This window comes from Magallana gigas, chromosome 6 (genome assembly GCF_963853765.1).
Source record: "Magallana gigas chromosome 6, xbMagGiga1.1, whole genome shotgun sequence".
Lineage (NCBI taxonomy): Eukaryota > Metazoa > Mollusca > Bivalvia > Ostreida > Ostreidae > Magallana > Magallana gigas.
Window position 1 is genome coordinate 52,482,120 of NC_088858.1, and position 14,682 is coordinate 52,496,801.

General features: G+C 30.3%; 1 protein-coding gene across 1 annotated transcript; it reads right to left on the reverse strand.

Moving 5' to 3' along the window:
* Positions 1-8,867: 8,867 nt before the first annotated feature.
* LOC105341946 (shematrin-like protein 2) lies at positions 8,868-10,026 on the reverse strand. The gene is made up of 3 exons (XM_011448710.4): positions 9,916-10,026; positions 9,080-9,769; positions 8,868-8,991 (listed from the first exon to the last, which is right to left on the reverse strand). Exons 2-3 carry the CDS (start codon positions 9,767-9,769, stop codon positions 8,983-8,985), a joined length of 699 nt encoding a protein of 232 aa, XP_011447012.3. The 5' UTR covers positions 9,916-10,026; the 3' UTR covers positions 8,868-8,982.
* Positions 10,027-14,682: the final 4,656 nt, after the last annotated feature.

The window sequence follows — 14,682 nt, forward strand, 5'->3', positions numbered from 1 at the left end:
TAATAAGCACATGTTATACCTTAAATAAATGTTATATATATATATATATATATATATATATATATATATATATATATATATATATATATATATATATATATGATTTTACTTCTGTTATTTTGAGCCAATATATTCATTAAAAAATTGTAATTAAGTTATGAGAAATTGCTTTAATTCATTAAGAATCATAAAAAAAAATCAATTTTTTCCTTATCGTGAAATTGCTTATTTTTTAAATTTATGTATAATACTGTCCGTTGCTAAAGAGAGCGAGAGAACAGTAACACGTCTAAGTTGTTGTTGTTTTACAAAATTTTATTACACATTATACATAGTGTTAAGTTAAAAATGTTAACTGCGAATAAAATGCATGTCCTTAACATAGTTAAATTTCATGTCATGTACATTATTTAATTATCTTTTCTTATTAAATCAGCTGTTTAGTATGTGTGCTTATATTAGTTTTGAAACTTTTGTTGTCTTCCTTGCGCTCCATTGATATGTGATACAGACGATCACAGCCATCATTACGTAAACGTGAGAACGTGACGTGACTACAACCCCGTTTCAGCTTATTTTAAGAAACATTCCTTAAGAGAACAAAAAGTAAGCAAAATATACCAGATGCTTACTCTGTCGGAATAATTTAAATTTTCTGTTGATTGTAGCTTCATTTATAAATCAATGATATTTTACATTTTGCTTGTGTGAATGGAGCTTTATTCGGAACAGTGCTGAAATCAGTTACTTAAAATACGACTTCAGAACGTTATTAAACGAGTGTTTTAGCATTCAAGGCGGCCTTACGATAATGCATTAAGTGGATAAGAGAATAAACCTGGATCTTAGCTAATATTGTTTTCAAGTTTATCTTGGTCAGGCTGAGCATAACTATAGTGCGCATTAGTTTCTCATGCAGTTTAAGTTGATGAAACTTAACGTTACATATTTCTTTTTTATTGTGTTTTTATATATAAAAAAACCAATGTGTTCTTATGACTTTTATCGACAAGATTGTTTTGCAGTAATATAAACTATACATGAAGTCACATAAACTCTGGCTCATCTTCGGGCCTTATTGGATTTGATCAGATACCAACGCGTATTTATGTCCCGATATACAACAACAAATAGTAACAACAATTGATATATTATTTCTTTTATTTACATTTGTTGCAAATTATAACAATTACATTGTTTTATAATCTCTTGTTTATGATGATTTAATAAGAAAGACGATTCGATTAACATGACGTTACGAATGTATGACAACAGCATTGCAAGTATTCGAATTACATCATAAAATAATGCAATACTACTTTTGACAAGACATACTGATAAAATTATAAAACGATTGGAGCTCTGCGAAATATAACTACTTCTGTTGAATCTAAAGTTACAGAGCGGTTCAAAAGTTGAAAACAAAAGGATGAAAACAGAGTTATAGGAATTTCCGAGGGAAATTGTAGCGCAGAAATAGATTCAAGAGTATATACTGATTTCCTCGAACACTTTAGAGAAACGTTTTTCAATTTGATTTTCGACAGAGAAGCAGAAGGAATTTAATATGACATTGTAAATAGTCTATACACGTAAGATTGCGCGGGGGTGTTAAGGAAGCATATGGGCAATTTAGCCTCTTATTTGACTGTTATATTGAAATTAAATGATTATTTTGAATAAGATCAAAAACTTAGTATTATCCTCTAAAATAGACGTCAGTGCAATGAAATCGGGTAGTACATTACTGCCACATTGGTGCATTATCACGCGACAACTATAAATAGCTTACGTATATTCCTTAACATAAAATGAGATAGAACAACACTACCCCGCGGTTTCCAAAATAAAATAAACACACCAAGTGAAAGCAAAACATCTCAGTTTAATCAAAACCGCTGCTAGAATCCTATGTTTTTCCTTAATAAAAAGTTATTCATCCTGTTCTTGTAAAACCTTCCCAACTTTTATATAGTTTGCACGGAAAACAGCAAATTGCACCAAAACAACACACAACATAAGATTCTAGCAGCACTTTTCAATTCAAGCATCGATCAAACTTACGATGCGTATAAAATTTCAATTTCAATATATAAGGGGTAGTGTTGTTCTAGTCGGATTTTTATATCGTAAACAACGACAGAGGAAAGCCTGGTCGAGAAATAAAAGCAAATTTACATACCTTTTAGCAAATGATTGATAAAACTATCATCTCTCCCATTATTCTTAATTATGTTCAATTCTCAATAAATCACACCACAATATTTTATTAGAGTTCTTAGATTAGTTATATTTTGAATATGTTTACAATGCTTTCCGATCAAATTCACACGACATTCAACTTTAGTCATGACGTCATCAATTTGTAAAACTATGTAATACAAACTAAATACAAACTTATTTCTGGAAAAAATTGTCTTCAGTATATTTTAATTGTTTTTGATCAACGTTTCGTTGCTTAGATATTTGAATATGTACATAATAACTAAGATTTGTGATTTCACGGAATTTCATGCAACACAGATTCCATATGCTCCCTTAACACCCCCGCGTGGTTATTTGTGTTTGCGGTTTTTTCGGGATTTATTGGAATAGTCAGACATTTAAAACTACATTAACCAAAACTGAGTTTTTAGCTACTTTCTAAAATTGCGAATGTAATATTCAGTGACGCTTTGTAACGATGTCGACCCATAAACATAATCTTACATAAATCTTAGTCATAATCATTTATCCTCGCAGGAAATTATATTTTTTGTATTACAAATAAATGAATATGTTGTAACAAAGCTTATTATTTATCCCTAAACCTATTTGTTTTTAATATACTAAGGTGCCTAAGGTGCTTTATCGTAAGGCGGCTAGTTAGTGTGGATAGAAACGTAGTGCCCAAGATTATCTATATGATAATAGAATCTTTTGGCCCAGGTTGTGATGTCATGCAGGAACAACAGTTAGTTGCTGAAATAATGTCATGGAAGGGAAATCATTTGCAAGTGTAAATATCAAGGAGAAAAATCAGTCAGAAAACTTTTTTAAGCTGTTTAATTTGTTTGATATGAATATTGTTTTTTCGACTTTTGTGAAAAAATTTTTTGCTTGCAAGAAATTAAGTCGAGGTAAGATTTTTTTGAATAATCTTAGTCTTAATCGAATTGATGTTAATGCGAACTAGTTTTTCACCGGTAAATCGCAAAATTAATCTGTTGGGGAAAATATGTTTTAAAGTATATACCACTATATGCAATATGCTAATTATAGAGAGATGGACATTGGAAAGAAAGCAACCTGAATCAATCAAAATGTCAAGATTTTTCAAAGTTCATCATTTGGTGACTTCATAATAAATAGTTAATATTATATAGAAAAAAATGTCAAGGGTAGATATGCATAATTTGTTAAATAGAGTAAAGGATCTGCACTACCCAACAAATTCCTATAGAGTTAAATAGTAAAAATTCATTACCTATGTTTGGACCCTTAAGAAATCAAGATTGTATTTTAAGTAATTTTTTAAAATACTGACATAATGAACAATTTATGAAATTATATAAGATATATGAAAAAACTTGGCCTCGATACCCGATGAGTATTTTCATTCTTTCAACATAAGACAATAATAATTTCAGAGAAATAGTTATTTTCTTACCAACGTGTACCTAATGAACTCAACGGATTCTTCTTTAATAGGTTTTGTTTACTCTTTTCCTGATTTCGTGACATTTATACATGCTTTGAAAAAGATATTTTAAATAAAATAAAAAACAAAATCAAAATAGAAAAAGAAAAAGAAATTCATTGTAAGTTGACCCCTTAAAAGATATTTTCCCCATAAAGTTAATTTAAAAAGAAAATGTAATTTTGAACTTCATCTGATGTTTATTTTTTTTTTTTTGTTAATTTTTATTTCGTTTTTTTCTGGCAATAATCATAATGAAATAAAATTCATATTGTTGAATAACAGTGTCTACAATGAAATCAAAATACATTAATTATCTTAAACTGAAGTTTGTGCAAGTACAGTATCAAACAAGTTTTTTTTAAAATAACGATTATATCGTAAACTAGTAAGTATTAGATTATTCCTTTTTGGTCTTTCTTCCATGAATGAGACAACATTGTTCATTTGATTATTTGATAAAAAGTTAGTAATAGTAAATGTTTAGACGCGTTATATCTATAGTACCCTTTAAAAAAGTTTGCATTAATCTTGAATGATTAATTATTACTTTGTCAAGTTTTCTGATATTCTTCACCTGATTGATTTATAATTTGAGTGAAGTACACTCTATAAAAAGCGTGGAAAGAGAGATAAATCGTATCATCAAACAACTAAATAATTCCTGTTATCGTTCAATCTATCCGTGCATGTAAGTTATTAAAAATTAATATTAATAAAAAGACTGATTTTGAAAAAAAACTTCTGAAATTAAAATGTTTTAAAATTGTCAACCTAGAACGGTCGTGTCATTTCGGGGGAATGAAAGAATGTTTTATCATTTGCAAGAGGTAAAACTATCAAACTACTAGACTAAGTGTGTAACACTATCAGTAGCTACATGTATAATGGATATACTTATTTGGTTGGACACACGCATGTTAAGAGAATAACATTATGCATTCGGAATATTGCACAGTTTTACCTACAAATTCGCCTGTGTTAGATTTCGCATTGGTCAATGATATATTATTTACTCATAATTAATCACCACAAATGATATATTAAGAAAATATTAATTAAACAATTTTCATAACATAGAAGTCCATTTGAAAAAAACCTTATATTTGCAAGATCATTTAATTAAAGTTTATCAACATGAAATAAATGGAGAGAAAATGTTCAACAATTTTCAGATTATAGAAGATTTAAAATTAAAGCCTTATATTTGCAATATGTTTATTCTACTTAAGAAAAAGATTAAAATGAATCAATAACCGAAATTCAAAGAATAAACTTGTTTTTCTTTTATTCCACCTTGCTGTGTATTCTTATCCAAATCCCTTTATTAAATATAGATAAAATCAACATAAAACATTTTAACAATTAATAGATCATTAAATCTATACGAACACATTTTCTAATGCTTCCATAATTTTTACACGAATTCAAGAAAAAAAATTATTACCTTTATAGAAGCACAAGTTATCAAAAATGAAAATCAATATAAGAATAACAAAATATGAACAATTTATATAACAGTGTATGTTGCATTGATATAATGTTTAAAAAGAATAGTTATTGAAGAAACCAATGAAATGATTCATATTTCTTAGACGGAAATACTATATAAGGACGAGCAAACTTACGGGGGTTTATCTGTACTTTAATTGGGGTTCCTTATTAATTAGGGAAAGCGGAATAAAGACACTGTGGTTTTAACAACTTGCCGGCGTAACCACCATTGTGTTCAAATCACCACATAGTGCGTGATCGAGATAACGTTCTACTCAATGAAAGCCGTCTGGATTAAACGATTGGCATGAATGATGACATGTCTACACTACAAAGCCATTAAACAGTCTATTAGACGTCAAGTCAATTACCTTTTATTTTAAATATGCAACGCCTCACCTTACTGTTCCACAACATAACGTTTGTTTGTAGAATTAAATTTGTGCAATAATCAACGTAATTAAAGCAATTATGAATGAAAAACTTTTGAAATTCCAATTCACATAATTTTTGGTAAATTACTGTGTTTAATGTTTTCTTATTGTATTTCTTGTATACATGCATGTAAGAATTTGCATTTTACTGGTCCATTAGCGAACAATTTTTTGGGTTGATTCAATATCAAAAATTTAAACGTACATTGCATTTCATTATAATTTCAGAAATAGTTACACTGATGGACCAGGTGTTTTATTTCTAAAAAAAAAAATAATTACTCATTTCTGCTCTTGTTGTCCTTGCAAAAGTACCCTGGAAACTTTTTCACTCCCCTGAATATAGCTATACTTGTAAAATAAATGGTTGTTAATGAAACATTTTTTTGATCACAATACTGATATTAAGTGTCAAACTGCATATCATAAGATAGAAATTTTGATGAATGCAGAATAGAAGAAATGATTATTATAATGCTTTAACACCATTTTGACTGTATGGAGTCAAGGAACCATTCAATCGTATCAGAGTTCAGAGTTAGAAATAAAGGAAAACCAAAAGTCCAATAGATGCGCCATCATCTAATGTACGACTATTGTACTGAATTTAATGTTTATGACACAAAACAGTTGTTATTGGAATTTGGTGAACTGGAAAGGACTTAGGATAACATGCGGTGATTTATTATATTGTGCATAATACAAATATATTTTTGATTGTGAATTGGACCGTTGGGAAGGGACTGGGCATAAAGGTGGTGTAAGGGGATGCGGTTCTGAACAAAGAGTGTTGGCATGTTGAAATGAATTGTGAATAATTATATGAGTAGTACTTGTATTCTAAGAATATTTGCTCATTTTTATTTCATTCTCTATATTAATGAAGTTATTGTCTTTTTGTAAAAAAGCTATAGCTCTATATTTTGTGAAAAATGTTTATTTTTGAACTTCCCATTTTATTATTAGTGCTAAATCATAACAGAAGACGAAAGGAAATCCATCTACATCATTAGTCCAGGTATTAAAATAATTGTTCACCACATCAGAATGCATTTATGTATACAATGAAATGCTCTCTTTGGTTATTCATGCGTTATTAAGGGTAGCGATATTGCAGTAAAAATACTGTAAACCAACTTTTATTCGCGTGCGAGAAATTTTCGCGAGGTTAGCGAGAGCCTTGTTGTCTCGAATATTTCTCGCCGCGCACCAATCCATTGTCTATAGTTTTGTTAACAATACAGGTCTGGATAAGGCTTAGTCGCGAACAATATTCGTGGCGAACCAGTTTATCGGCAGTTAATCGCAAAATAAAGTCGCCGCGAATAAAAATTGGTTTACAGTATATAATATGTACGCATTTTTCCTGCAGTCATCACTGTCTTAAAAACAACGGTGAATCATCAAAACGCTTTTATTGTTTATTATCATTTACGTCTTTATTTTTATAAATATTTGAATTGGTTGAAAAAGGTAAGTATATTACATTGTAGTAACGTAAAACTAATTTTAATCTATACGTTAAGAAATAACAAAATTGTCTAATGTTGGATAGTGGTTTGTAATATCATCATCATTAATTAGTGCAGTCGGTGATGTCTCATAAGTTGCTGAAGGTTTTGACCATTTGATAAACAGGTTAGAACTTCATCGTGTAGATTTCAGTCCTCTTATTTTCTATAGAGCCGCTAATTACACTTAATTTCGATAAAAAATGAAGTAAATCATATTCAGTTGATGTAAATGTATGTTCATATGGTCGGAATGTTATCAAACAAAGAAATATTAAATGATTTGATTATTAAACACTTGCACTTTATTCTATAAATGAAGCAATTTTTTTCTTGTTTACAATATTTTAATTTCTTATATTAGAAGGACAAACTGTAAGTACAGACTAAAAACTGTCAAATGTTATTGACACTATTTAGTAAGAGTGTTCAAAATGAACCTACCTGATTTGTCTCATGCCTATACTAATCAAGTTCCAGAAAAAGAAAATTCGCTTAAATTGCCTTACTCTATTTGCCAAATATTCCAGTTATCTTCTCCTCAAAAGAAATATTATAATTTTATTGTTATACACTATCAAGTAAAACTGATTTGTGCCGAACGTAAAAAAGCGTTACAGTTTGAAAACAAAATCAAATGTGTTAATATATTTGCTTTTATAGCTTGGCTGGAGTTTTTTTTCCCTTGAATTCAACTGAAATGAACAAACAATTTTGATATTGGTTTATTTTAACACATATCTTTTTAACTGATTTTAGATTTAACACTATATTGATACAATGATAATATGATAGCCCTTAAGAATAAATCGACATTATTTTGTAACTTTATCAATATACATATGATTAATATTTAAATGTTATACATTTTGGAATGAAATGTATTCAGATGTCTCCTACTTTAAATAAAAGTGAATTGCCATTTTGCAAAGATATTTTTTTTAACTTTATGCAAAATTTTACAGGCAGATATCCTTATTCATTTTAATAATTCTCACGTTTTTAAAATGTGGTCTACAAGTTTCAATGAATTTTTCAGTCAAGAGTCAATAAAAATTATGATTTAAAAACTATAACTTAAATTTTTTACAATGATTGATATACAATTTATAACAACTTATATGTATATCCCATGTTAGCACGGATGTAAGAGCGAGAGGGTCATTGATGTGGGAGGAAGCCGGATTACCAGCAGTAAATCAACGTGTTTTTGCTGGCGACTAATATACCCTCTCGCATACAATTACTGTCGATCAGAACGTACGGACTCGGGTCGCAGTGGTATGAAGTGAGTGCATTGTAAATTGCACTACTTGGACTCTCAAGAATAATAAAAAAAACCATCATACAACATACTGTAGTTGTTTATAAATAATAGACATTTTTGTTTATTTTCTTTTGAACCATTTCTAATACAGAAAAAAATCGTTTTCAACAGGCCTAAAATAATTCGACACGTATCCAATTTTTAAACATTTTTTAAATGGACCAATACAAACCATCTAGATAATAGAAATAAATACTTGCTGGTGACGGCGGCACCGATGTTAATCGACCCTTCTTTTAACATGCGAATCCTTGCTAAACTAACTGGTTAGATGTGAGATATATTGTTCACTAAATGTCTCTCTGTTTTGCTCAGTTAGACAGAGAAATCAGAATTTTTTTCCGACTGCGACAACTCAATTACATTAAAGCAAATATTATACCGTCAGTCCCTTAGCTTATAAAAGAACGAAAAAGATATACTTAAGTTTGCTTTCTTTTATTACAAACAATTATCACAAGAATAAAAACCATTTTCCAATTTGAAGTCGTAAGCCGCAGAAGGATTTTGTGTGAGTCGATTTGATATACGGACAGTTTAGTAGACCTGTAATTAAAAAAAGTAAATAATCTCAGAGTTCAAATTAAGTAATTTGATAATTCATAATAAATCAATTTCAAACAAAATACTGTACCTTTTTAGGATAGGTAGGTCCGTAACCTCCGGTCAAAAGTCCACCAAAGTTTCCTGCGGAGGCTCCAGCAGATGCAGCGGAAAGTCCAGCGGCGGCGGCAGCGCTAGCGGCAGCAGATCCACCGAATCCGAAAGGTTGGTAAGATCCGTAATAATATGAAGGGAAACCGTAGGACACTGATGGGTAATATGAAGGGAAAACGGATGGGAAATAGGAGTATTGGCTAGTGTATGGGAAAGAATTGTAGATCCATGGGCCGAATGAAGAAGAGGAAGCAGCAGCGGCGGCGGCAGCGGCATTTTGTCCAGCGGCTGCAGCAGCAGCAGCGGCAGCATTACGTCCAGCGGCAGCAGCAGCAGCGGCGGCAGCGGCACCACCAGCAGCAGCGGCGGAGGAGGCAGCTGAACCACCACCGATTCCGAATAAACCGGTGTTGAGCCCACCGAAAAGGCCTCCTCCTAAGCCGGTTCCGAAAGAAACACCACCCAATCCATTTCCGACAGAGATACCGCTTATGCCACCACCAATTCCACTTCCTACTGAGATACCACCAAAGCCTCCACCGATGCCACCTGCAAGACCGTAATTATAAACTCCCTTTGGATAGTAGTCACTTCCACCGTATGTGGAGTAGTCACTATCTGCAGCAACGCAGAGTGCAAGGCAGGCAATGGCGACAAATCTCAGCATCTTAAATTAAATAGATAAAATATCGAAAAAAATGATTTAAATATTATAAAAATCATCACGTGCAATTGGATAAAAAATGAATTTTTGAAAAGTAGTAATGAACGTAAATTGCAGAGGTAGAATAATACGTAGAGTTTTGTTCTTACCTTTGAGGTTGGTGCTTCTCAGTGTTGACGATAAGCAGTGGTGTTCTGACAGTAGAGAGGCCTTTATATAGCTATCTAACCAGTTACGTAAAAGGAAGGTCGAGAATATTTTTTATAGAACTGTCAAGATAATTTTCGAAGCAAATTTACAATGATACACGGAAATATTGTGAGGATTGACAGGTGAAATAAGTATATTTAAAAAATACATTATGAAATATAACTAAACCTTGCTTTTTGAAAAATTGTCTAGTTCATTCAGTTCATTTCATTTGTTTTAATTCATTTAGTTTGAAAATCTTTAAGCTATATTGCGTCTTGAATTCCCGAGTTAAACACAAAAAGTTTTCTTTGTTTTAAATTTTTGAAAATTTTCCAGAACTGGCTTAACAAAACTCAATACACATATATAATAACTGGCTAATTAATGAATATGTGTGTTTTAAAATTCTTTTACTTGTAAGAAAAGATCCTAAAAAATAATTGAGACCCTGAGCCAGAATCATGAAGGATCTTATACTTTAATCCACCACATATATTAATATTATATTTAATACTCACTAATCATAAATCAAAACTTGAATTTTGAAGATAAAAACAATATGTAAAATGAATTTGGCGTCTTATTTTTTTTTTTTTATCAATTTTGTAAAGTATTCCCAATCTTTGGTTCTTAAATTTTGTTATCTTTCAAGATCTAGTAAATGAAAGATGCCTACAGGTTTATGAAATTCAGGATATAAATTCTTTTAATGATGCTTCATAACAAAAGCTTTGTGTCATAGGGTGTACCGGGGCTTAGATTTTATGGTAAACACAATGAAAAATCAGATTTTAAACAACCATTTTCTATGAAATATGAAAGATAAAAGTAACAACTCTCGGAGTTTTGTCCATTTTTGACTAATGAAATATATCTAGAATGCCTACAGTCTCCCCCAAAACGACATTAAACAAGCTCTTGACCTCCTCTTTAAAATGATGTCAAATTGAATTAAGGTACCGTGATTACTTTTCTCGTGATTTAATATAGAATGTCAAAATACTGTTTTATTTTCTACATAATTCCTTGAAAGCCGTAAAATACGGGGAAAATTTATCAAATCAATTATGACGTCATAATGGTTCTAGCACCAAAAAGACAGCTAGGAATCATTCTAGATCTTGACCTTAAACTAAATTGTAACATATTTATTTTTATTTCTTTCTTTCTTCTTTTCATATTTTTAATGTATCAAATTTGTCCATACTTAAGCTCTTCAGAATTGAATTAGTCTTTTTCTTGTTAAAAAAGCATGGTTTTAATGGAAATGATATTAATGAGAGTTATAGATTAAAAAGGATTTTAATGTTTGCTCATATTAAAAAATAAGATCATCCATGAAGGCTTTTTATGAATGGTTTCAATTTTTTCCATAAATGGTTAAAACTTAGACGATGTAGTTTTGAAGCTGTTCTTTAATATAAACAAATGGTAAACAGGGCTTTCATAACTTTGCTCTCTATTCTAAAACATTTGTTTAATTGAATTGATTGAAGAGCTTGACAAGTGCATCAAATGAATCATGCATTTTAATGAATTGCATGTTCAGTTGCTTTACTTGTGGTCCGTGCTAAATGTACAGGCAAACAGATAAAACAATAAAAGATGAATGATTAATTAGTAAAATTATTAATATTCATGCCTCATGCTTTTCCGTTATTTATAATTATGCGAAACTTTTCTTAATACACTGATTAAAATTTCTCGTCGTTGTGACATTTACTTCTATCAATTTTTTTGATATTGGAAATAGAGTATTCGTTCTGCGTGTCATTGAAATGTCAGCATTTTATTTTTATTGGCCCTTTTGTACGGCATTAATTAAAATCAAGGTAATAATCATGCAACAAGGTAATGAACATTTAATATCTTTTGTAAAGAATTTTGCTATCTTGAAAAAATCACCGCTGTTATGTTTTTGAAATTTGGCAATGAATTACCATCTGTGTATAATAAAGATTCGTATGTTTTTTTAAACGTCCGGCATTAAACAATCTTGTTGTTGATATGATGAAAATATCCTGTAAATTTAATATTCTAGATTTTCGGCCTAAAAATGTTGATATTGATTTGCAAACAATGATTAATCTGCATTATTTTTTAGAAGGAAGTTTACTTGTTGATATTTTAGCATATAAAGTGTACTAACTGATAAATTTATTGCACCTCGCTTTGAACAGACAACAACTATTCTGGGCTGAAAATCTTTCTTTTCCTTCACTTTGTCAAAAATGTGTGTTGATCGACTGGACAGCGCTTACATCCCAAAAAGTTTGAATTGCTTCTTAGCCTTTGCCTCGTCTTGACGTGATGTGACAGACGTTTTTATCGGATTTTGGCGTCCGTATCGGTAACATATTATTTTACTTCGGCGTGACCATTGAGTCCCTCTCATTGATTGTCATTAGACCGACACGAATATATAACTCCTGATTATTTGATAATTAACAATAGTGCCACATTATAAATAATGTTTTACAGATGTTCTGCTCACGGTTACTAAGGAGGACTACGACAATTGGTTTAAGTTGAAAACGTTTTCAAAGAGATGAGAGTATAAGATTTTGTTTTCACAAATCGTTAACAGAGCCATATTTTTGAGTTAATTAATTTATTAATACTTCCATTTCGTCAGTAAATGACATTCCTTTTTATTAAATGTCAATAAATCTAAAAGCATATCATTTGTTGCTAAAGGACACAGATTGCCTTTAATTAATAGTGTATTTATCATGAAGCTTTTGTCAGGAACCATTTAATATACTGGTTCAAAATAATTACCCTCGGTGCAAACTTTTTTCTAAAAATGGAGCCTTACGACAAAGAGCACACGGCGGATGTGACCGGTCAACAGAGGATGCTCACTCCTCTTAGGCACCTGATCCTATAGCTACCTCCAATGTAATGGAGATCCGTGTTTGTTCAAGGTTTGTATTTTGACCATCACAAGCAAACCAAATCATCAACGTTTCGTTTTTTCCCTTTTATGACATTTTCCCGATTTTGACATTTACCTCGATAATTGCTCATTTGTGACAATGAGCACACGGCGGGTGCGACTGGTCAGCAGAGGATGCCCACTACTCCAAGGCACCTGATACTACCTCTATCTTTCTAGGGGTCCGTTTTGCTCTTCTTTGAATTTGTACTTCGTTTCATTTGTCTAATGCACTGTTTTCTAAATTTCATGAATAATAACACGTTCCTTTTTGAAGTTTTAAATAATTTTGTTGAAGTGATGTGCATAAATAAATGAAAGGAACAAAAGTTTTTGCATTTATCATTATCATGTCATATCACAATTACTTAGCTTATAAATATATTTCGAGAATATTCATCTCTATCTATTTTACACTTCATTATCTTTCAAAATATTACCTTTGTATTTTGTTTTGCAAATATTGAAAATTTTAAAGAGTTTTTAATGTTATGTAGATAATATAAATTTCGTCTTATTTATTTACGAAAAATGCTGCAACAGCCAATAGAATTATTAAATTTGCTTCATCAATAAAAAATGAATACTTTAAAACATGTTCTTTTGAAATGCATATCTAGTGGCGATAAATCAAGAAAACATTACTAACATTAAGCCAAGAATATCGATAAATATGTATGCTATAATATATTTTACAATAATTGTTGTATCATTTCAAATCAAGTCGTATATAAACGCTGAATTAACAAATTCTGAAAAGGAACAACATTTAAATGTTTTAGAAATAATACTTAATGATATATAGTTTAACTTTGTAAGAAATATCTTCTTGAGAATTCTGTATTGCAGCCAGTGTATTAAGGATTGAGGAAATTTAAACAGTAGTTTTAATAATGCCCAAAAAAATGAATGAAACAATATTACAGGTTTCTTTTTTGAATTTGACGTGGGCAAAAAATCTCAACTTTAAGTAAGAATAAAGTAAAAATGTGACAGTTAAGGTTTTTCAAAGATCCCATAGCATACTAGATCTCAAAAAATTACATAGAACATTGATTGCAGAATTGTATTGCTTTGTAAAATCATTTTACTACATACACAATCGAAGTTTAATAAAAGTTCCTCTCTTAATAATATATGTCACTTTTGTCCTAAAATCATAAAATACTCTATTCCTAATAAACCGAAAGTTGTACAAAGTCAATTAAGAATATGTCAAGACCTTTTCAATAAGCTTTTACTAACCAAATAAAGTAAAATTACGACTCACTTAATTAGACTTATTCTAGATAATACCCCGTGCAAGCGCGGAGATTTACACATTACATATATTATGATGTTATGCTTATGTTGAACCATAATTTTTTGTTTATTATTATATATACTTTGTCCGATTTTTTCCTTATTTGTTTCTTTAGAATTAAAATAAAAACATACAGAAGTGTTGGACATTTAGATGAGCGGGCAGGGATAAAAAAACTAAACTGAAATAAATAAGATATACATGTATGGGACTTTAATCCTGTTTGTTGTTGCTGATTGAAAAAATAAACCTTTTTTATTGTATTTATTACAAACCAGTGAATGGGTATTTAGTGTATCCATCTTTAAAGCTGCTCGGTCCGATTTTTTTGTTATTACAGTATCAAATGTTTTTCTATACAAACCATTTATCTTTGAAAGTTATGGACTTTCTCCTATTTACACCAGCAGAATCAGTCTCCTTTCAAAGTTAGAAATATTCAAAGTAAATAAAAATAATTTCTTTCTGGGAAAACGAAAAAAC